This window comes from Herpailurus yagouaroundi, unplaced genomic scaffold (genome assembly GCF_014898765.1).
Source record: "Herpailurus yagouaroundi ecotype Mexico unplaced genomic scaffold, PumYag 218, whole genome shotgun sequence".
Classification (NCBI taxonomy): Eukaryota; Metazoa; Chordata; class Mammalia; order Carnivora; family Felidae; genus Herpailurus; species Herpailurus yagouaroundi.
The window spans coordinates 4,732,172-4,757,202 of record NW_024412449.1 but is presented as its reverse complement, the minus strand read 5'-3'; the positions used below and the strand labels follow the sequence as shown (position 1 = coordinate 4,757,202).

Sequence of the window (25,031 nt, the reverse complement as noted above, 5' to 3'; positions counted from 1 at the left end):
TGTATTCTGAAGACAACAGGAATATAATTCCTACTTCATTTTAGTTTATGTTAAGTTACTTTGTTTACATCACTTAAGAGGTACTCACAAAATACAGGTTACTTTCAAACATTCTAGACTATTCACACTCCTACACACCACCAACAATAAAATATAAGCATTACATTTCAAGTAATTATTACTATACTTGGGATACAATAATGTTTTCATTTTCAAGGACAGTATGTCTTCCATGAGAACCTCTCATTTCTTACTGATTGTGAGTGGATTCTTTAGCTGACTCTAATGTTTAGGTATGCAGAGTTCTGCAAGTTGAACATGGATATTTAACATATGTAATAGTGCATTTAACTTAAGCAAATATAGCCATACAAACTCACCCCCTGCAACTCTCCCTTAATTAAAGGAAAGGGAGTTTTAAAAGGTAAAAAACTAAAAGGAGGTAGGGAGAAGGAGAGGGGAGACAGTAGCAGGTCAAGAAAATTCAACACATTTGTGAATGATGAAAACAGAAGGAAGGACAGCAGTAAATGACAGAAGATGAGAAGCTACACTGGGATGCCTGTAGGATGACAACGATTTGAGAAGGCAACAGCTTGCCCTGTAAATCCAGAAAGGCCCAGGGCTCAGAGGCCCCCAAGTGCTGAGTAACATATATAGGGGTGAGATGAGAGCCCCAAATGAGGACTAGATGTAAGTTTATAGAGGAGGTGGTGAGATCTCCAGGGTCCTTTCCTACCCCAGGCAGTCATGTGATTGTCTCCTTGAAAGCAAGAGATTAGAGGTTTGTCCTCTGGAAAAACCAAACTTGATGGGCTCTGGGCTTGGGAACAGCAGGCACAACTGGGTTGGTGACAAGGCTTGCAGTTGAAAATAACATGGAAAAAGAAAAAATCTGCACACTCAAAAGGGATCTTCCTGGACCCATTTCTTGCCTATTTCTAAAAATCAGGCAGTCAGGCTTATAAGTATTCTCTGGGTACCAGACGGACAAATTTTTCTCTGGAGAAACCACATAGCTGCTGTTTTCTTTTTCTGGAACTCCAGTTAACTGAGATGTTGGACTTCCTAATTAAAATTTTGTTTCTTAGGTTCATTGAAATATAATTTACATATAACAAAATTTCCATATTTTCAGCATATAGGCTGATCAATTAATTTTGGTCACTGTACACATCTGTGTAGTCACCACCACAAATAAGACAGAATAGTTCCCTCATCCTAAAAAGTTTGCTTATGCCCTTCCATCGTTCTTGACCACTGGTCCCAAGAAACCACTGATCTGTTTTCTGTCACTGCAGTTTTGCCTTTTGTAGAATTTTCTATAAATTAAATCATATAATGTGTAGTTGCTCTTACCTGCCTCCCCATACCTCTGTCAGTTACACTGAGAAATAATTGACATACATCACTGCATAAGCTGAAGGTATACAGCCTAGTTCATTTGCTAAGTGATCTAAGAAGGCAATAAGCAAGATAATAAGAAGTGCTTTCATGAAGAACTCATATGCTTTCACCTATCTAGATGTGAGAAAAAAGATGCTTGCTCCCTCCCTTGGTCTCAGTTAAGCTTTCTGTTTCAGAGACAATGGGGCTCCAAATGTCTTCCTCATCTATCTGCCAAAAGGAGTATGAAATAAAAAGACTAATATTAAAATAGTAAACAAATATATCATTTGCTGCAAAGATTTAAAATGTAAGCTCAACCTGGTCACCAGCTTCTCCAGATGCTGCTTGGACTGAATTAATTGAAATTATTCAATAGATCTTTTCTTTAAGAAGCCGATTAGAGCAATCAAAAACAACCACCAGAGTGTGTATGTGGGGGGTAGGATCAGGGGGATGGAAAGTTGCAGGTAATGGGTATGGAGTTTTTTTTGGAGTGATAAAATGTTCTAGAATTGATTGTGGCAATTACACAAATCCGTGAATATACTAAAAACTATTGAACTATACATTTTAAATAAATGAAAAATTACGTAGTGAATTAAAAGAGCTGATCAAATTATTAATAGACTAAAAAACCAAACCAAAACAAAACCCATATACCAACTTGGCCTCTTAAAAACTGAGAATAAACTGACAGTTGATGGGGGGGGTGGGGTGGGAGGAAGGGGAGGGTGGGTGATGGGCATTGAGGAGGGCACCTGTTGGGATGAGCACTGGGTGTTGTATGGAAACCAATTTGACAATAAATTTCAAATTAAGAAAAAATAATAAATGAATACAAACTAAAAAAAAAAAAAAAAAAATAGAAGACGTAGTTCCAGTTTTGGCTCCTAAAAACATTTCCACCTTTCCTTCCAATAGGTACCTGAGGCCAATCATTCCAAGGAAGCTCACTGTTCTGACACATATGTTTGATATGCCAGAACCCATTCATTTTGTGGTGCAGATGAAACAAAGCTGGAAATGTCAGTCCTGCTTTTCCTAGGCCAATTTAGCAAAGCCAGTGCCAGGCAATTCTCAAGCCCAATCCTGATTAAGACCCATTAGGGAGTTTATATCTTATGTGCATGAGATGAAGGCAGGAGGGAGCCTAAAGCATTCACACCTCCCCCACTCCCCTGCTCCTGCTGGGTTGGACTGGATTATATACCTGTGTTTCTGTCTGGTCCTTTGATTAGCCCTGAGTAGGTCACTGAGTAGAACCAAGCCAGGGTTCTCAACCTCATAGGCTTGCCTGATTGGGCCCGGATTCTTTCTCTAGGGGTTAGGCTCTACCTTCTATATTCCTAGGCACAAGCTAAAGTCCTCTCAAACTGGGAAGACCATCTGTTGCATTTCAGGCTCTGCCATTACCTAGAGATTTTTGCTGTTCTACCATAGGTCAAACCTTTCTGGACAACAAACCCAAGTTTGCTCCTCTTCTTGGGAGATGATAATTTAGAGTGCTGGCCACTTCACATGGGGGCCAGCCTAATAGCCAACTCAGTTATCCTAATTTCAGAAACCAACTAGTTCTCTTCTTCTCTATTACCAGCAAGCCACTGCTAAGATTTCATCAGGTCCATCAGAGTCATGACATGAGGATACCTGGCACAGCACTGCAATGGCTCAATAAATGCTAGTTCTTTTCTTTCCTTCATATCAAGTCAATTTAAGCTTGCTCTACTTACCTGGTGTACACAGTCTAAAAACTGCAGGAATATGGGAGTAAAACCACTACCCTGACAGTTGAGAGTCAAGCTGCTCCGCTGACTAAATTTATGACCAAAAGAGAGCCACTCTTTTTCGACCAACATCCGGAAGCCTTCAAGTGTCCTATAAAAGGGATCACTGAGTAACTGAACCAAGGATGTCACCTAGGGCACAAGCAGGATGGATACTTCATTACTTTCAGTCCTGAAAAAATTTTGTTAGTAAGACAAGCAAAGTCACCTCAACAGCAAATTTGTTCACTAACTGCTCCACGACAGCCAATCAAATTAATTCTGCAAACTTTCCAGCAAAAACTAAAACTCAGATTCATTTTGGCTACATGTTTTCTTTCAGAAATTATGATTTTAATCTTTAGCTGGCCAGTTTGCTGACTGCAGCCCTCTCCTAGGTTAATTAATAAGGCCAGAGTATCAGTTCAAACCTACATCTACTTTTTGACAGGTATAGATTAATGTCTTACTGTAGTTTATATTTATACTTTTCCTTTTCATGTGGAGTGGGTAAAGGAGGGGCTTATTGAAAGCCAGGGAAAGGGCTGATAAAACCAGGAAGGATGATCCATGTCCTACCCTCTGATCAAGTGCTCCATTTGTATGCTCACGTGGTGTATCTCTCATGTGGGTGCCTGATGCCCTGAGCCAGAGCTCCAGGCTGTTGTGCTGGGAAGCTCAGGACTCAGAGCTTTCTCATGGATACTAGGTGTTTTTAACACAGGACTTTCTCTGTCCATAATTACATTAGTCATTATACAAAAAGATTCATCTGCAGAACTTAAAAACAACTGAATTTCGATACAAATATAAAACTAAGTATCTGAAAATATGTTTTAAGAGTTTACTTGTGCAGTGATGTCCCAGCCTTCCTCCAAACAGACCAAAACTGAGGAACCATTCTCAAGTACTTCTGATATAACCACAGCCAGCTGCATTATCCTGTGAAGCTAAGAGATAAGAAAGGAGGCCACAATTAGACCAGGCACTTTCTGAGCACCAAGAACACACAGACTCATTATCAACCTTAGATAACAAAAACAAGTTAGGGATAAAGTATTTGGACAAAAGAACCATGTAAGTTTTAAATGCTTTAAGTTCTTTGTCAAAATCAAGATGAAACAATGACATAATTTAAAAGCAGACACATTTAAAAATAATGTGTTCAAATGATATATCATGAAATAAACTGACCTTACATGATCTCCTCAAAGTAGAAGAGTTATATAATTCCATAGAGTGGAAAAGAGAGATTCTATAAGTGGCCCTACCAAAACAGTTACTGGATGTAAAATTTGTTTTTCTATGATGTAGTCAGTTCTATTTCAGATACTCTTAATTTTTCTGCAATTAGATAGTGAGGATGGTTGCACAACTCTGTGAATATACTAAAAAGCACTGAACTGTACACTTTACAGGGTTGAATTTTATGATAAACGAATTTTGTATTTTAAGAAAGACACTCTTGTTTGTACTGTGTATTAAATGGGAAGAAGACTCAGATTTGTGCTCAGCTTTTTAAGCCAAGCCAACTGACTCAAAGTCCCTAATGAACAATTATGCTGTGAATAGAGCATAGAGATTCAAAACCAAATGTATATTGTAGTTTAAAACTATATTTTAAGTATCACTTGATGCAATTTGTAGATGAATCCAACTTTCAACTAACACAAAACAAAATTAACTCCCCCATATTTTAAACAGAGCTAGGCTATTTTAAACCCAGGAACAAGGCACATGTCCTCTCCAGCAATGGGAAGCTCCTCACTGTTCCTGTAACATAGCCTGAATTCTCTTGGGCTTAGCATTTGCTCTAAGTTAACTTTTAAAATGCCAATATCCCAAGTGGGGCAGTATTTTCCACTGTTTTTAGTCACGAACTTCTGGTATGAATCTACTTTGGAGTAAGAAGCAGAACAAAGAATGTACCAGAAGCACAGATAGATAGGTTGAGTGGTGGGAAGTTTGGGGCTGGTGCTCATAGCTTAGGGACAGAAGGGAGTTTTGATCAGCTCCTTCCATGAGTACTGAAAGTATCTAGATTTATAGCTAATTGTATATATGGCTTTTTTTTTTTTTTTAATAGTTTAAGTATCTTGAGAATAGTCACTGCCCTGGGTACTCCCATCATTTCTTGGCTTATGGAAAACAACTCTTTTTCCTCCCTAAGAGAGGCAGGAGGCTTGGAGGCAGATGGGAACAGAGATCAGAGGGGCTGGGAACTCCTACAGGGGGCAAAGGAATAATGGGTATAGCATCAATGGTTTAAAAACAAGGCTGAAGGGTATATTGCAGAGATGCTTTGGCCAAATGTCTGCGTCAGTGTCTAAAACATGCATGTCATAAATACCTTTCTTATGTGGTTTGGAAGAAATGTGGGTTATGTGTGCTGGGATACCTATTTCTCCTTAATTTCTCAATAAGAGTTTAATTAAAAACATCCCAAGTTTGACTTAGCTGAAGAAGGGATATGTGTTTTTTTTCCTAAACTTTAGGTAGACTTTGGGGCATCCAATATGACTCTGGTGGATGGTTTGAGGGTGAATCTAAAATCTACAGACAAGGAAAAGGCAGAGACACATGGAAGGTGAGAAAGTAAGAGGGAAAGGCTCTTGGAATCATCTAGAAATCAAATTGTGTCCCTGGATCCTTACTCTGCTGACAAAAGAGCAGAAGTCCTATAAATATTTGATTAAATTTGCTGCATATCAAAAAGTTTCCATCTAACAATAAAGATCTCCTCCTTAGCATCCTGTGAAGATTAAGTTTTCAATTAGAAGAGATTGAAAACCCAGGGATGAAGAATTCTATCCCCTCATCTTCTATATCACATGTTTCCTGGAACTGAAAAACCTTTATGGAGTGTGTACAATAAGGAGAGAATGTCAGGTAATAGGGGAACACAATACTTTTTTCTCAAATACCAATTCTGTATATCCACTTGAACCTCTTGTTTTGAGTTATAAGACACACTGCTCTAGACATTACCTGTGGGAACCACTCAGAATCTCCCAGGGCTTTCAGGAAGGTCACTTCTGAGTCAGTAGGGATGGTGCTTGGAACACAAGCCCTCATCAATTTTTTAAAACTGGCTTTTACTTGTCGGATGTCATGAAATTCAACAGGAACAAACTCACAATTTAAAGCAAATTCTAACTTGAAGTTCTGTGGGTGAAGATGCATAGGATTAGGCATATGAAGTGCTATAGGTAAAAGAGCACTGTTTTTAATGTCAATACTTGATGATGTACAGTTAGTTGAGGCCAAGTTGCTATAGAGGTTGCAGAGGTCAAGAAAGTCAATCCTGTGGCTAATGTGTCAGTGTTACTGGAAAGAGCCATTCAGTAAGGTCTTGTGGTTTGACTTGGCTTGCTGTCATTCTGAGAATTTGGAGAGACTACTGGTAGGCTGGAACCTGCTGGAACTTATAACACCAAATATAAGCCAATTATAAGGCCATGAACCTGGAGTCTAAAGAGGAACCAATGACACGTGGACAGCATGATTAATCCAAAACTAAGTCTTCCAAGATATACACTGTAATGAAAAGGTAATATACTGTTGAGGTTTCAGAACTCTACAAATTAAAGTTTGTGGACATACACATATTTGTTTCTTATTATGTAAGTAAAACATAGTCATTGTAAAAGTGAAAAAAAGTAGAGATAAACATTGAGAAGGCAATAAAAATCATCATCTCACTGCCCTAACACTATTAACATTGTAGTACTCTTTTAAAGTGAATATACAAAATTTTATATGTAGTAAAATCTGAAAGGCTTTCTGACTTTTAGCTTTGGAACAATATTTTTTTTCACACAATATGACACATGTATCAATATATATTTATTTGAATACTTTTATCATTTATATCTTTAATCCATATGGAATTTATTCCATGTGTGGTTGCATTTGTAATTTATAAATGCTAAATTGATGGCCCTTTGATCTATTTTGTTTTGGTAATCTTGTTGCTTAGTTCTGAGGATTTAAAAACTCTCAAACTTCTCATGCCAAAAAATGAGTTAGTTTTCTCAGACTCTTTACACTTTCTTCACATTCTGCCCAAATAACTCTATTGTATTATTTTTCTTATTTTTTAATGTTTATTTATCTTAGAGAGAGAGAGTGCTTTTCTATTAGTTTTTTTAAAAACTTATAATAGATAGTTTACTTTCCAGGAGAACCAGGTTCCTTTCAATTTCTCAACTATACATGAGGTAGGTATGCTTATCTTATAAACCAGAAACTATCAACCATAGTGTTGACACACATTAGGTCACAATGAACTTGTTACTAAGTATAAGGTATTAAAGTATATAAACTGAAAAAGGTAAATAAGGGCAATTCAAGTTTATTTAGAATAAGCCACTCTCTACTTCCTCGCGTTTCTTATGTCTCCTTTGTGGGGAGAAGAAAGTATCAGGTTGCAACTAGACAGCACTAGGCTATCCAGAATGTGGCACATGTCAGACAGGTAAGGACTACACTCTATAGATACAATTCAATAAATAAAAAGAAAAACTTGAATGGAATATACAAAAATCCTAATTACTACTGTGCCAGGATGGTAGAATTATGTATATATGTATGTATGCATATATATATTAAAGTTTATTTTGAGAGAGAGAGAGAGAGCAAGTGGAGGAGGGACAGAGAGGGAAATAGAGGATCTGAATCAGGCTCCATGCTGACAGCAGAGAGCCCGAAGCAGGGCTCGAACTCACAAACTATAAGATCATGATGCTTAACCAACTAAGCCTCCAGGTGCCCCAGTGGAATCGTTTTTAAAATATAATACTTTACTGATAAAAGAAAGAGAGAAAAGGAGAGAGACAAATAGAATGATAGCAAGAAAGAAAGAGAGAAAGAAAGTAAATAAAGGCATGAAGGCAGAAAGAAAGAAAAAGAAAGAAGGAAGGAGGAAGATGGGTGGCGTGTAGGGGGAGGGAAGGGAGGAAGGGAGAAAAAGGAGCATGAGTCCCAAGGACTCAGTCTTTCTTACTCATATATACATGATCATACAGCTAAACTGAGGACTGATGTGCAAAGGCAATGGCAGAGGTGAGAACTGAGGAGACAAACCTTGGAAAGTGATTCAGGTCATGAATAAGTGCTGTGCTGAAGTGTGGAAAGTCTGTGCTCTGGGAAAGACACTGGTGCCAAAGAGGCTGTACAGGCAACCCTGGATTACTGTTGAAAAGTGTTCCAACTATTTTCTGGATATAAAGTTATCTGCTGTATCAGAAGACACATGTGCATACTTAATAATTGAGCACTATACCCAGCAGTTTCATGCCCTCTCCCCTAAAGGTTGTGACTAAGTGATTGCAGCAGTCCTGGCAGTGGGAGGGGAGCTAGCAAAGCCAGCTTGCCATAGAAGAGATGACGCAGTCATTGGCATCTTGAAAACCGAGCATGTGGGATCCTGCTCACAGCCTCTGCTCCACAGTTCAACTGAAGGTCTGTCTCTATTGCCCAGTGCTGACTGGAGCAATGGGCTAAACTTTGAGGGGATTTCTGAATTAACAAACACTTTTATTTCCCACAAACCTATCAGTAGTAATGAAATCTATTTTGTAATGTGTGAATTGCAAAAACAAACCCAAGGAAGTGCTGCTTTTATTTTTTTTTATTATTTAAAAAAAAAATTTTTTTTTTCAACGTTTATTTATTTTTGGGACAGAGAGAGACAGAGCATGAACGGGGGAGGGACAGAGAGAGAGGGAGACACAGAATCGGAAGGAGGCTCCAGGCTCTGAGCCATCAGCCCAGAGCCCGACGCGGGGCTCGAACTCCCGGATGGTGAGATCGTGACCTGAGCTGAAGTCGGATGCTTAACCGACTGCGCCACCCAGGCGCCCCAGAAGTGCTGCTTTTAGAGGTAGAGACTATCTTTACAATTTATAGGACCTAAGCATAGTGAAGCTCTGTAGCACAATCACTTAAAAGTAAGATAGGGGCGCCTGGGTAGCTCAGTCGGTTGAGCATCCGACTTCAGCTCAGGTCACGATCTCACGATCCGGGAGTTCGAGCCCCGCGTCGGGCTCTGGGCTGATGGCTCAGAGCCTGGAGCCTGCTTCCGATTCTGTGTCTCCCTCTCTCTCTGCCCCTCCCCCGTTCATGCTCTGTCTCTCTCTCTCTCAAAAATAAATACACGTTAAAAAAAAAAAATTAAAAAAAAAAAACAGTAAGAAAAGGGGCGCCTGGGCGGCTCAGTCAGTTAAGTGTCTGAGTCTTCATTTTGGCTCAGGTCATTATTTCACGGTTCGTGAGGTTGGACTCTAGGCTGACAGTGCAGAGCCTGCTTGGGATTCTCTCTCTCTCTCTCTCTCTCTCTCTCTCTCTCTCTGCCCCTCCCCTGCTCTCTCTCTCTCTCTCTCTCAAAATAAATAAACATTTAAAAAACCAAAGTAAGAATAAAGTTGATTAGGGTTTCTAATATTTTGAAATTTCTGACATGTCTTAGGACATGTGTGTCTAACCTTGCAAAGTTAAAAAAAAATTAACTTAGAAAACAATCTTGGCCTTCCCTTGTCTCCATATGCAGGGCCACAGCTTTCTTTTGTTCACTTTTCTACCTTCCTGTAGCTTTCTTTATCAATAGGGATCTATTTTGCCAGGGGCACAGATTTCTATGGAAGCTGAACAAGACAATGGAAAAACACAGCCCGAATAAGCCTTATTTCTTTTTTGTATGTACACTTCCTAAGATTCCTGATGTTTATGCTGATTTTTTCGTGATTATGTGTAAGTATATTTTCACGGCTAATAAATATGCAGATATGCATATGTATCTCGATCTAAGTATATGCAGATATACATACATATGTATGAGCTAAAATTTTTTTTGAGATTGATTATTAACTCCAGATTAAGAATCTATGCTGTAAAATGAAATTTCTAGGAAAGCTGTTTGAGATAAGTTTTATAGACTGCCTTTGTGTATCCATAAAGTTTCTAAGTGAGAAAAAAGAAATCTTACCCTTAGTTGCGACTTTTCACCAAATATATAAAGGGCCGTTTGGCGTTTCAAGAGCTGGTTTTGCAGGTAGGTGCTGTTACTAAAGGAGGCCGAGTGGTCCCTGCCTGCCAGCCGGGCGCCAACATCAATGAAAGATGTTGGAGAGCTGATGAGGCGAGTGCTAGAGCGAAGACTTGCCCAAACACCTTCACAAAAGCCAAAATAATGGAGTGAGATAACCTGATGTGGGAATGCCACTGAATAGGGAAAAAGATGTATGCTCTGTAGGGACAATTTTAGAGGTAATAGCAAGTTAATTCACCTAAGTAATCATGGATCATATCGGTCATTTGTTGTTTACTTTTGCAAAAATAAGCATTATTCAATACAGCATTTCCAAATCACACAATCTTAGGGTTGGAGGGAGCTAACAAGTCACCCAAGTCAATCCCATTTTTTGTATTTTGATGTAAAGTCAGTATTTATAAGTAAATGCTGAGATCACAAATAGAAAGAGTGCACGGACACTGGGAAACAAAAAATGCGGGCAGAAGGCAACAATGTGAAAACATGGAGTGACTCAGTTTCTCAGGGTTTCATGAAAGAAGTAAGGAACACTCTTCTGCTTTAGTCAGTCAATGCAACAAGGAATCTAGATTAAGTAATAAATTAGAACTTTACTATACCTACTAAAATCTGAGGCTGGATCTAGAATATTTGTGTGTCATGCCCAAATGACATAATTTTAAATTAGTAAAGATAGATTCTAGTCTTTTTGTCCCAGTATCCGTGAAAAATAGAAGTTATAAATTTAGTAATGCGCATTTCACTGATATGTAGGAGCCTTTATTTAAAATTTACAGTCAAAAGCAGATGTCTTCTAAGGGAAAGGCCAAAGCTAAGTTACTAGAAGAATCTCATGTTATAAATGGACCTTAATTATATTAATTAGAAAAACTGCATTTCTACTAAATATTCAATATTCAAACACAAAGGCAAATATTAAGCCTCAAACTTGACCAGCACTGTAGTACCTTCAAAATAACAGAGCCCCTTATAAATGCCCATAGACTACGGCGCTCATGCTGGTGATAGGGTCATTGGGGTATAGGACACTATCACTGCATGTCTATAGTGGGGTTCCTTCTCTAGACTTAGAAAGACTCTTTGAGAAGCTTTAATATTTGCCAAATCAAGTCATGTTTCTAGGGGACTGAAAGTCACCATAATAATGCCTGTCTCATCTGCTTCTTTCTTTATAAGCATTTATAGGGGCAGGAGACCAGTTCCCAAGAAAAGGTTTTGTTTAATGGATTTGTTTTTCAGATATTAGCTTAACATGAATGAATCTTTCTATATAACTTATAAGCTTGTCTTAGATATTATGGCAAGTGTTTATAAGTGGAATCACAGAGCAAATTCAGAATGTGGATAAAAATAAAGGACATAATTTGACAAACAAATGTGAAAAAGGTTACTTGTAACAAATATGCTTCCAGATGAAGATGGTTCAAAAGAGTGACACATTAGGACAGATAATACAGTACCTTGATTATGGATTCTTCCCTTAGTTGAAGATTTGGGGTTTGACTGAATAAAACATTTATCTCTGTACCCATGCACTGGTAAGTAAGATTAAAGACAGAAGGAGGAATGAAATGTAGATAGCAGCAAACATCAGAGCAAATTGAGCAAGAGAAGAATAGGTTATTTAATTTTTGAACTTGAGTTAACATGGGGGAAAATGTAAATATAATAAAAGTAGAAACTGCAATTAACAAATAAAAAGCTGCACAGTCACACAAAATAGATGAACTGAGCGCCTGTTAAATGAAATTTCAGCACCTGATTATAAGTATTATAAGCACAATGAAATGGACAGCACAGCAGAGCGCCACTAACAAATTATACCAAATGGAACACGCTTTTGAAGATTGTCATTTGGCAAGAAACAAATTTATATAATAAAATTAAGGAATTTAGAAGGGGGTAAATGTTAGGAATGCATTGGCCCTAGTATTTAAGGAGGCTGATTTATTGGCAAATGCTATGTGTTGTACAACACGTTTGTTCTTTGAGCAAGGTTATCACATCAGGAATGAAGCTCCAGTAACCATTTGGAATAACTAAGGGCATATTTTTGCAGTAAAGCATCAAGCATTGCCACACTATCTTCTTTTTTTCTTGTCATTTTGAAATTACATTTATTTTTAATACAGTTATGAGAAACAAAAATTCATGATCCTGTGACAATACCTAATGCCACTAAAAAATACAGCTTGTGATGATTGAAGTCACGACTCCTCCTAAAATCCCTACTTGCACCAAAATGATAGGCAGTATTAGAGATAACACTTTTGTAATTTGAGTAATATTGTTTTTTCCCGACAGAAAAAAAGTGCTTCGTGAGTAAGGCAAACTTAGCCTGGTAGTAACAAAAGCGATGAACAGTGGGTTACAGTTAATGACATTATTTCCTGAGCAAAGGAACTGCTCAAGTCAATTAAGGAAAATGACTCTGTATTTATTCAGGATTGAAAACTTTAACAACAGTATTATTAAGCTATATATTGCAAAGCTGCATATGACATAATTTGATAATAGAAAAATCATTAGCAGCGTTACTTCATTTCTGTCTCACTTCTCTGGAAGCAGAAAATGAAGGGCAATAATGGCTTTAGTAGCCAAAGGAATTCAGAAAGCTAAGGGTTGTGAAGGTGCTGGCTGACTGCACACAGGGAATTCTACTGCAAGACAGAACAAAGACCACGGGACAACATGGTAAAAGCACAAGGCTTCCTGTGTGCTGCCCACCTGCTCTCCTTTCTGCTAAGGTTTTGAGCTTCCCGATTGGAATATGGGACACTAAATACTTATAGTGAAGTTTTAGTGGTTGGTTCCTGATTGTGAGATACTGTTCCCTGAACATATACCACGTTTACATGTTAGTCTCTCTACCTGGAACTACTTTTCACATTTCTTTACCTGACAAACTCCTTATCCCTTAAGATCCAGGAACAATGTGAATTCCTAGGAAGTGCATTCTTCACTGTCCCCAGACTTGTAGAGAGCTCTACTTGAACTGCGATCACACTGCATTGTGATTATTAGCACATTTTATTCTACTAGATTTTGCGATCCAAAGGGTAGGGCCCTAATCATATTTATTCTTGTATCCATGCTGAAAGCCTAATTTATAGGTATTAAACACATTTGTTGATTATTTTCTTTTTGAAAATTGATACATTATGAGCTGTTGTGGTCCTTCTAGTATATCTTCAACTCTGATTATCTGCCCTGATTATTTGCTCTGATTAATAATATAATTATTATTATAGAGGCTCATTAATGAAAAACTGCCAAGTATTTATCACATAGCAGAAAATCAGCAATAAGAAAATGGGCTGTATGGACATGGGGCCAGCAGAGGGCTTTGAGAACTGTAATCCAATGGGGCATTATGCTAGTGCTTTGGTGGTAAGGTCTACTTAGTTTCCTGAGTGTTTCCTAGGTGTCAAATACTTGTTCTGACCATGTACTACTGGCTTGGAGTCAGGTTTTTTCCCAAGCTGTAGGGTCCCCCTTAATGGTTTTAGTGATCACTTTACTAGGTCAAGTTGGTATTTTCAAAAAAGTGAGATTAGAATTTGAAAATACTATGTGCACTGCATGTGGTATAGATACTGTTTCATGAAACTTTTGTTTTAGTATATATACATTTTGCCCCGTGACAGTATTACCTGATATAATACTTATATACTGTAATATAATATAAAATGTATTTTTAACTATGATCATGATCAAAAAAGTTTGTTAGTTTTTGGCCTAGACCTAGAGCATATTTACCTTCTATCTTCTTGCCCTAGGCCTATGTAGAGCAACCTGGCTTAAGGCAATTTAAATGCAAATGTAGACTTTTCTCCTATTTCAGTAGAGTATTAGGCAAGTATAACTAATAACAACAACAATAATCATGGAACTAACGTTTACTGAGTTCCTATTATGAACCAGTTACTAAGCTAAGTGCTTTACAGATATTTCATTTATTCCTCATACTCTAAAGCTAATACTATTTATTATCTGCACTTTACAGATGAGGACCCTGAGCATTAAGAGGTTTCCTAAATTGCTTAATACCACACATTAAGTGGTAGTGCTATAGTTTGAATTTGAATTTGAATGTAAGTGTTTTGTCATGTAAGGAACCAAGTGGCTCTGGGGCTGTCCAGCAGGGGCTGGCTGAGGGGATTGCTTCAGGGAAGAAGTGGTGCAGTTCACCCCACTGATGGGAATGCACTGGTGTTCAAAGCACGAGTGTTTCCTGAGCACTGGTATTGTTCCTTCTACTCTGTTCAGGCCAAGGAGGGGAGGAAAGATGCTTGGGTGGGATGTGGGGATGGGTACTGAATTTATCCATGTGTATGAGGTACAAGCTATATTCAGTGAATGCTGTATTGAAATGGACTGAACCAATCCCAGTACCAGTTATGCTGTTATTTGCTACGTGATCTTGGCCAAGTCACTTCATTTCTCAGAGCCTCTTAAAACACATATCCTAGAGATTATTACAAGGATAAAATATTACATGTAGAGAAACTGAAGGGCCACAGAAATGTAAAGGCTGGAAAATTAAAAGGCTGCCTCCATGTGGCTACTTCTCAAATATACTGAGCTGCTATACTTTTGTTTTTAAGAGGCAGTAGTATTGATTTCCTCATGACATTTTTGTAGTCAATAAAATAATTTATCCAAGTTGTAAGTATATGTATTTTTCCCCATGGGCCTCAAAAATGATTTTAATTCTAAATGAAAAGCAATGTGTTCTATTCACATCCTCACTTTTCCTTCACTGGTTCTTGTGTAAAAAAGGTTGCTTCCCCTGACTTAGGAACTCATCAACATGCACACAGAATGCAAAGTGGTCACCCTGACTGAGAAAAGGGTAAAGGAGAAGGTAGAAGTCAGTCTGAACTCTGGCTTATCAGCAGAGTGAGAAAGGCACACAGTGAAAATAACCTAAGGAAAAAACCAGTACCTAAGACTCTATCATGATGAAAGGAATGAAAAGGTAGTAAAGATACATAGAAGAGAAAAAGGAGAAGGTTAGGAGGAAAATTTAGAACTAGGAGGCTCTTTCCATACAGGGTGGGTGAGGAATTTCTGGAGAAGTGGTGCCTCACTATCTGGAAAAATGAAGAGACTCTCCTTGAGGGTAGGAAAGAGGAAATGAACTATTTGCAGGGTGTGGAAACATCCACACCTAGTCTGGCCCTGGCCTATGTGAGTGTGTGTCTGCCTGTCATGGTCATGTTAACAGGGAATCTTCTCAGACTTCCCAAATTGCTTGCCCAGTCCATTTTTGGTATTCAATGTGAGGAGGAATGACCCTGTTGGAAGAGACAAAGGAAGCAGCTCTAGGGATCAGAGAAGTTGAAGACACCAGGAAACAGCAGTATCTCATCTTCCAGTTAACCACTGGGACCTTGGAAGATCTGGGAGGCTTTGGCATTGAGGAATTAGGAGATGGAATAAAAGAGTAAGATATATGTTTCTGGATCCTAGTTTAGGATACCAGAATGATGAGTATCTGGTTAGGAGCAAAAAACTATCATGAGGAAACGCAGTAAGTTCACAATAATTTTCAGAAGAAAATATTTGGGAAGGGTGTCAGAAATAATAATTATGACCTCATTATGCCCAGAATGGGTCAGAAATTAAATGGGAGATTTTGACCCTAAGAGGTAAATACAGCTTTTTAGGTACTTTTGAGAATAGCAAAGAATAAACTCATGATTAGAATGTAACCACAAGTGGGGATCCCCTTGTATAAAAAAGGCTGAGTCTGAGGCCAGTATTAAAAAAGAGAAGATAATGTAGGTGAAACACATTGGTGAATGTCCATGAGCCTTAGGTGCTAACATAGAAGATGAGACCATTTTGCATCTGAAATTTATATTACAAGTCATCTGGCCAAATGGAGGAATAAATAATGTGTCCTTGATGAAGTTGATAAAGGCAAAACTCAAGAGCAGAGCATGGAAAAACTGCTGACATGCCTTGCTGACCATATAAACTTGCAGATGCTAAAAAAAGCAATAAGGGGAACTGCAATATTGGGCCAAATTTGGATAGGAGCTCTGGGCAACAGAAATACTAGGCAGGAATCTTAGGAGAAAGTCACTGTACTATCTTTTAGTTCAAATTCACCAAGAAAGAAATGAGAAGAACGAGGCCTATATCTTAAACTTTAAAACAATGGTATTTAAAAAATTCCAAAGAAAGCTATGTAGGACTATAATGGGTTATAAAGCTATAAAGCTATATATGACTGTGTGCCTCCACCCCAATTCATATGTTGAAGTCTTAACGCCCAGCACCTCAGAATGTTGCCTCATTTAGAAATAGGGTTATTGCAGAGGTAATTCGTTAAGATGAAGTCATACTGGAGGGCGATGGAACCCTAATTCTATATGATCAGTGTCCTTATATGAAGGGAAAATTTGGAGACAGACACAGAGGGAGAACATCATGAAAAGATGAAGGCTGATACCTGGGTGATGCTTCTACAAACTAAGGAAAGCCACAGATGGCTAGTGAGCTACCAAAAACTAGAGGGGAGGCATGGGACAGATTCTGCCTCATTGTCCTTAGAAGGAACCAACCCTGACAACATCTTGATTTTGAACTAGCTTCCAGAAAATGATGAGACAAATGTCGTTGAAGACAACCAGTTTGTGGCACTTTGTTAAGGTAGCCCTAGAAAACTAATACAGTGACCTTTATTTCACTAATTCACAAGATGAGTGAAAAAGGCTGAAAGCTATTAGGAAATCCTGTAATTATAGAACATTCTGATGAGGTGGGAAAAAAGTATCTAAAGAACAATATGACTGCTAGGAGATGTGCATAGTAATCTGGTTTTTCAAAAGGGAAAAAAGTGAATTTTGTAAAATAAAGCTTTCCTGTATGTTGATTCTGAACTAAATTCTAGAATGGATACTAGTGAATAATTTGTGATTACTTAGGAAAAAGCACTAATTCTTATAATGAGTCATGGTAAACTAACCATATAATCTTTTGTGATATAATTAATACTTGGAAAGACTGGAAAATACCAAATTAAAGAGATTGGCAGAGATTTAGAAATATGGGTCAGGTGAGGTTGAACTGGTATATATTAACAGATCAATCTCTTTCTTCAGGGAAGCTTCTATATTAGTTTGATGAAGACTTTTGCCCTTAGCTCCGGCTGTTTAATATTTTTAAACAACAAATTACATGACAGCAGAGATCAAACTGATGCATGAGAAGAGGCTTGGGAGAATGTCTAATACAGAGGCAGACAGAATTAGGATCCAAAGTCTAAAACAATAGTCCATGTAAAACAAGATGGAATTTTGTAGCTATAGTATGTAGTACATTTAGGTTCGAAAACCAACCCTCAAGGCTAGTACTGTATATTGTTAAGAACAATAGCACATGGGAAGAGATTTCAAGTGATATTAATCTCAGTGTGGGTCAACCTAATGATGGGGCCATCCTCATATCTGATGTAATCTTAGGCTGCATGAGTTCAAATCCGTGGAGAGTTCACTGAGTGACAAAGATGGTGAGTGGAATGCAACTGTTCCAATTAGGGATATTTGGAGTTAATGGAAGCTCTCAGAGAGAAAAGATCAGATCAGTTTTTAAATCTGAAGGGCTGGCATGTGGGAGATTAAGATTTAGAATTTTCTGACTGTAGAGGGCAGATTATGCAAAGTTACATAGGGGCAGATTTTTCGATCAATATGAGAAAGAATTTTCTAACAAATATAGAGTTGCTTACAAATGCAAGGGACTACTTTTAGGAAGAAATGAGTTTCCCATTACTGATGATGTTCAAGCAGAACTTGGATCATTCACTTGGTAAATTTTCAAGGGGATTCAGCATCGCATAGATGTGAGAGAAAAAACCCAAGATTATATAAATCCATTGTAAAATAGGAAGTTTTACAATCAAGATACTTGCTCTGTAATTACCTCTGAAAAGTAAAAGAATCTCACATAATCTCCAGATACCAAAGTGGACCTCCTTTGGGGCTAGAAGAGCAAATATAGGCCTTTCTCTATTTCCTTATGCCAAAAGCTAAAAAGCCCAGAGGGAAAAAAAGAGTAACCTGGATATCATTCTCTTCTGTTTCCTAAACTAGCATTTCAGAGAACAGGAGTAAAAATTACAGGCATTGGGGAAGCACAACTCTTGGAGTCTGGGATTACTTCTCTCTAGCTGCTTATGCTTCAGTGATCAGCCTTTCTACCCTGCAAACCTGAAGCATTGTGGAGTATTCATGGGGCTGACCACTTAGACACGCTCCCCTCACCTCCCACTGCTTCCAAAATCATCAATAGCTAAGATTTCAGCAATTATTATACATTTTGTCCCATGCAGCTAAACTCATCTGCCACAACACCAGTAACAAATTAGACCATTTATTTCGAAAAGGGTAATTAAGAACAATTTGAACCATAATTAGTTGATTTAGAGTATCACTATCTAGAGTAAAGTTTTCTAATTTTAAGGTTGTATCAGTGCTCAGTTATAAAATCAATCTTACTAACCTCCTCGAGCAAAGCTATTGGATGGGTTTACATCCAAATGTCCTGGCACTACCTGCTTAAGCACAGTGGACATTCTTGAAGTCCTCCTTTCAGTCCCTGAAAGTCAGCCAAAAAGAAGAACAAAAACCATGTCGTTCAGGTTAACATTACTCAAATGACAAAAAGTTATCTTCATGTGTAGCATGTCTAATTGCTGCCAAACATTGTACTTTTTAAGTACCCAAAGCTTTAATAGAGATAACAAGGCACTGTTACTATTTCCTCAGAGATACACACATTTGCAAGATTATAGAGAGTTAGGTTTGGCAAGTGCAATCAGAGAATTTAATGATAAATGAAGCAAGGCATGCATGGTGTTACTTTACAAGAAAAGCCACTTTCTGCTTATGTTGAGCTAATTCAAATAGCTGATTAAGCCAAGGAGACCAACTTTTCAAGTCACATGCTCCTGTGTCTAACACATTAGGGTTACCTCTACATGAACCCTTTGGGGTTCCATCACATGATAACTGAAACAGAATATTAGTACAAGTCTTAATGGCTTCATCCAAATCTAATGAAAACAAACTGTACTACAAATCATAAAAGGTTGCAGAAATTTCAGGAATTTCAAACTTATACATGATGATTTACTACATAAGCATTTAATAATCAGGTGTTCAACTTATACATTCCACTTTGTAATAATACTTTAAAGTCTATGTAAAATAGATTCTAAGAAAAAAGAGATGACTTTATTTATGTTCCCCACTCCTATTATTCTTTTAAAAAGAAAATAATTGAATCTCCACATTTGGTTACTGTTACTAGACATTAACAGTGGTATGTTGATTTTTAGGTAAAAGGAGCTAAAGTTATAGTCCCATAGGGTAAAACTTCAAGGGGTCATACTGAAGGAACAGTATAAATAACTGAAGAGACTAACCCAAGGAATGAAGCTTTCATAGTTGTCAAGAAGAAAAGTATTATCAAATCTTACCTGGAGACAGAGCAAGTGCTGGTCTGACAGTAAGGGTGTTATTGCCACTGAGTTTCTGTTGGACAGAAACTGCATTCAGTAAGGCTTGCAAGTATTTTTCTTGTTCTATGCTACTGGAAGATTCTAAAGAGGAGGTAGGAGCTATAAAAGAAAAAGATAGTGAATAAAACAAACTGTCTCTATGTTAAGACATCTACCTACCTACCTACCTACCTACCTACCTACCTACCTACCTATCTTATTCTTTCTGTGTATCTTCAAATTACCACACCCAAATATAGAAACCAGTCCCATTTACAGCTGTAAACTATTAAATGGCTATCCTCCTATGATACTGGTTTCACCACACCTACTTCTTGCTTGCATCATCATCAGAGATGGCTCTGCCATCCTCCCAGAAAGAGCCTAGGTCTGGAAAACCAGCACAGGGCTGTCCTTCCAAGAATTGGTGTAGTTATCCTGTCCATACCACTGTTTGAGAGCAGAGGATGTAATGGGTTCCCTAGGCATCCCAGAATGGCACCCATACCAGTAGTTTTCTTCTAATTCTGCCACAAAGGCCTAACAGGGCACATGAACTTGTAGGAGTCTGTTGCAGGAAGAGTGGAGGAAGATGGGGAGAAGGTAGCAACAGCCACTGCCAGATTCCCTAGTCCTTCTAAGAGAAGGGCAGAGAGGGAATGCCTCTGTGTATGCACGGAGGGAAACAAATGTGAGAACAATTCTGTGTTGGAGGGAGTCTGAGCTGGTTTGTGTGGAACAAAGAATCACTAAAATTGGCCCAGGCACTTTAAAGAGGCATCATGGGGGACTCATTAGAAAGACAACAGATATCAACAACTTTTTTTACATCCTGAAGAAAAAGTTAGCATAATTATACTTTATAAACTTTAAGGTGCCATTATTATATTTTATGAACTCTAAGATGTCATAAATTATAAGATGCACCATTATTTTATGTACTAAGAATTAAAAACTCTTCCATTTAAAGGGTGCCTGGGTGGCTCTGTTGGTGAAGTGTCTGACTTCAGCTCAGGTCATGATCTCACAGTTCATGAGTTTGAGCCCTGCATTGGGCTCTGTGCTGACAACTAGAGAGCCTGGAGTCTGCTTTAGATTCTGTGTCTCCTTCTCTCTCTCTCTCTCTCTACCCCTCCCCTGCTTGTGCTCTCTGTCTCTCAAAAATAAATAAATAAACTTAAAAACAAAAACAACTCTTCCATTTAAACTATGACAACTCTCTGATCACATCAATTTTAAGATGTATCCCAATTTCAAAGACATTAAAATGTGAGCATATGTGTGAGCTCAAAAATATGGAATACAGCAAATTTATATTAGATTACAAAATCAGAAACCAGTAAATAAAATAGTTTCAACTTTTTCCAATGAAAAAATTAACATTGTCATCAATGATCAGTGATATATCCATCAATGCTCCCGAAATGATTCCCTCACTTTATGTAACTTACATATGCTGTGTTCTGTTATATCCACTATGTGGCTTGGGAGGATTCCTCAGTGTCAAAATAGTTAAAAACAAATTGCCTTTAATTATACTAGTGCTGAGACTCCAAGACAGGCAGGATAATGATGATGATGATGATGATGATGATGATGATGTTGTGTGTGTGCTGCCCTCAGCTGAATGATCAAAGATATGCTAGCCAACTTTTAACTTTCAGGAGGGAAATGGACGAGAATAAAGAAGAGATGTCAAAAGCACATGGTTCTACCCGCTGAACCACAGAACTTGACTTACCTCATTTCCAAAGAGTTAAGAACACAGCCATCCCTAAATTGGATCTGATATGTTGGTGGTCTATTGTTTAATTTTACTGAACATTTACTATAAGCTAGAAATTATGGGAAAGGTCTGCAAAATATAGCTTCTGACTGACTTCAAGACCTCAGACATAGTACTTAAAAATATCCTCGGAAAAAGAGACAGTAGTACTATCTGCTTTCTTAAGTTGGCCTTCTTCTAGCTTCCTAAAATATTCTTTTCTTGAGAGTTTCTTTTAAGGCAGCATTTTGGTCATTGGTTTGTGGACTTGTTTGTGTGCATGTTACTTGTAGGAATGAGATAAAATATCTCATATTACATGGGTCAGAGAATCCCTACTTGCCTCTGAAGCTGTTAAATATATTTGGATGCTCCCCAGAAGGAAAGAGTAAGATTAGTATACTCTAGTTTCCATCTGTGGATAGTTTGGTTTGCTGAAATAAAAATAGCCTAGAACAAAAGGCTATTATGATAACTTATATTAAAATACAAATATAGACAGACATATTTAGCAAGATGCCAAATTCAAGGTGGAAACCCACATTGTCAAATAGTACATGTTTCATATTGCACCGTGGAGAAGTCTGTGTGCGAGAGAAGGCCTGATATAGGGGCACAATTGACACTCCCAGATATCACTTCCTTTATTTTTAGGAATTCTCTAAAGTGAAAGGATCACAACTGTGCTGTACAGAGATGCTTACCTGCCTGAGGGGAGTTCTGAGATTTGAAAAGACCAACCACTCCCTTCCCATGGAATCCTCCAGATCGGAGAAGCAGGGTACTGCTTTTTGAATTCTTCCAACATACAACAGGCAGGCGATTGTGTCGATAGCAGCGGGCGACTCTTGGTAAACTACTGTCTTGTACAGCTTGAGGTACAACCAAAAGGCCAGGATAGCTTCAGGGACATGGAAAGGAGAAAAAGAATGAATGGGGTGAGACAGTGGGAATGGGAGAGAGAAAGGGAAAGAAATGGGGAGAGAGGGAGAGAGAGAATATAAGAACATGAGTATCATAGTATCACAGTAATTTTCTAAGACTCAGAAACATACTGGTTGAGGGGTAAGACATTTATTTTCTTTTATTTATTTTTTAAAATTTATTTATTTATTTATTTATTTATTTATTTATTTATTTATTTATTTTTTATTCATTTTTGAAAGACAGAGAGAGACACAGCACAAGCAGGGGTGGGGCAGAGAGAGAGGGGGACACAGAATCTGAAGCAGGCTCCAGGCTCTGAGCTGTCAGCACAGAGCCTGATGTGGGGCTCTGCGAGATCATGACCTGCGCTGAAGTCGACGCTTAACCAACTGAGCCACCCAGGTGCTGCTACTGTTTTTAAAGTTTATTTATTTTGAGAGAGACATGGAGAGTGCAAGTGGGGGAGGGGCAGAGACAGAGGGAGACTCTCAAGCAGACGCCACACTGTCAGTACAGAGTCCATGTGGGGCTCAGACTCACGAGACCATGACATCATGACCTGAGCCAAAATCAAGAGTTGGATGCTTAACTGACTGAGCCACTCAGGTGCCCCAAGACATGTATTTTAAACATGGAACTTAGTTTTAACTCAGTTCTTCAGGGTTTGAGAAAAAAAGCCCCAGATAGTGAAAATAGCTAATTTATCCACTAATCCGTAGTCTCTTTTGAAATAAGCCCCCTTCAATGATACTGCAGGTGGAATAACCTAAGCCTAGAAAATAAAAATTCTGGGGTGCCTGGTTGGCTCAGTCGGGTAAGTGTTGACTTTGGCTCAGGTCATGATGTCACGGTTCATGAGTTGGAGCCCTGCGTCCGGCTCTCTGCTCTCAGCGCAAAGCCTGCTTCGGATCCTTTGTCTCCTTTTCTCTCTACCCCTACCCCGTTCATGTGTTCTCTCTCTCAAAAATAAATAAATTAAAAAATAAAATAAAAATCTTGTGTTGGGCGCCTGGGTGGCTCAGTCGGTTAAGTGTCTGACTCTTGATTTCTGCTCAGGTCATTATCTCATGGTTTGTGAGATCAAGGCCTGAGTCAGGCTCTGCGCTGACAGCACAGAGCCTGCTTTGGATTTTCTGTCTCCCTCTCTGCTCCTTCTCTGCTCTCTCTCTCCCTCTCACAATACATAAACTTAAAGAAAATTAAAAAAAAAAAAAAAGAAAGAAAAATGCTATATAGAATTACTAAAAAGGCCTCTGTTAAACTAATGATTTCCTTTGTCTTACACACTACTTTTTGTCAACTTGAAATATAGATTGTAAGATTAGTGGATTAATAGCAACTTTATGAGGATGACAAGTCAAATTGTCAACTCATTAGTCTGCTGCAGCAACAGCTGAGAATAGAGCACACTAACATTAGTCTGCCTGAGATGGTGAAAGAACTAAAAATCAAAACCAAATGATTTTTGGTTATGAGAACAGTATGTTCAAAGGTCAAAATAAGTTTAAATATTTTATTGACACTACATGTTGATAATTTTTAAGAAAAGATTAGCTCATAAAGTTACAGGATATGACACTGGGAAAATACAAAACAAAGTACTTTGTTTTTTAGAATAGGAAGCACAAGAAGATAGGCAGGTTTCAGAGTCATTTCCTTTAGTTTATTTAGAAATATTACACTAAAGAGATTTCATATTAATAACCTCCCAAAAGGAGGTTATTACTGTGATATTTTCTAAGAGTCAGAAACATACTTGTTGAGGGGTAAGACATTTATTTTCTTTTATTTTTTTTTAATTAAAAAATTATTTATTTATTTTTAAAGTTTATTTTGAGAGAGACAGAGAGAGGCAAGTGGGGGAGGGGCAGAGACAGAGGGAGAATCTCAAGCAGACGCCACACTGTCAGTACAGAGTCCATGTGGGGCTCAAACTCACGAGACCATGACATCATGACCTGAGCCAAAATCAAGAGTTGGATGCTTAACTGACTGAGCCACTCAGGTGCCCCAAGACATGTATTTTAAACATGGAGCTTGAAACACAAATGAATTTACACAAAAAAATCCATATCATTACTACCTGGGTCAATAAATTGACCATTACCAGAATCCAAGAAGATCCCCTGTATCTCTTTCCAATCACTATTTCTCTCTCCTCCTCAAAATTTACCACTGTCCTTGACTGCTAAAAAACTGGATGAGTTTTCTCTGTTTCTGAATTTTAGATAAAAGGAATAAATAAAATTTATTCTTTTGTATCTGGGTTCTTCTAGTCAACATTATGTTTGTGAGATCCATCCATGCTACTGCATATAGCTGTAGTTTATTTTCATTGCGTATAGTATCCCACTATGTGATTACACTATCTCTTCTTCTATTGTTGATTTTGAGTAGTTTATTGTTTTTGACTATGTGAGAAAAATGTTGCCATGAACATTCCTGTAGATGTCTTTTGGGAGCACATATACATTTCTATTGGAAATTCTGGTCAAATAACAGGTTACACATATGGTCCATAGATGTTTAGCAGATACTGCGAGACAGCTTTCCAAAGTTGTTTAACCAATTTACAGTCCCACAAGCAATAAATGAGAGTTCCACTTGCTTGACATTTTTACT

The 25,031-nt window shown here is 38.1% G+C and overlaps 1 protein-coding gene across 7 annotated transcripts in view; it reads right to left on the bottom strand.

Annotated features, from left to right (window-relative positions):
* The window catches only part of SBF2 (SET binding factor 2), a 448,047-nt gene that overhangs the window by 25,977 nt on the left and 397,039 nt on the right, over window positions 1-25,031 (bottom strand). For 2 of the 7 annotated variants that reach the window (XM_040456902.1, XM_040456901.1), the window contains exons 27-34: window positions 22,187-22,383; window positions 19,697-19,837; window positions 18,718-18,813; window positions 11,664-11,738; window positions 10,138-10,322; window positions 6,141-6,317; window positions 4,001-4,102; window positions 3,120-3,305 (exon numbers count right to left, since the gene is read on the bottom strand). In XM_040456902.1, coding sequence (XP_040312836.1) covers window positions 3,120-3,305; window positions 4,001-4,102; window positions 6,141-6,317; window positions 10,138-10,322; window positions 11,664-11,738; window positions 18,718-18,813; window positions 19,697-19,837; window positions 22,187-22,383 — 1,159 coding nt within the window. The remainder of the gene's footprint in view (window positions 1-3,119; window positions 3,306-4,000; window positions 4,103-6,140; window positions 6,318-10,137; window positions 10,323-11,663; window positions 11,739-18,717; window positions 18,814-19,696; window positions 19,838-22,186; window positions 22,384-25,031) is intronic. The other 5 variants (XM_040456904.1, XM_040456903.1, XM_040456906.1 and 2 more) reach the window with 3 other exon arrangements.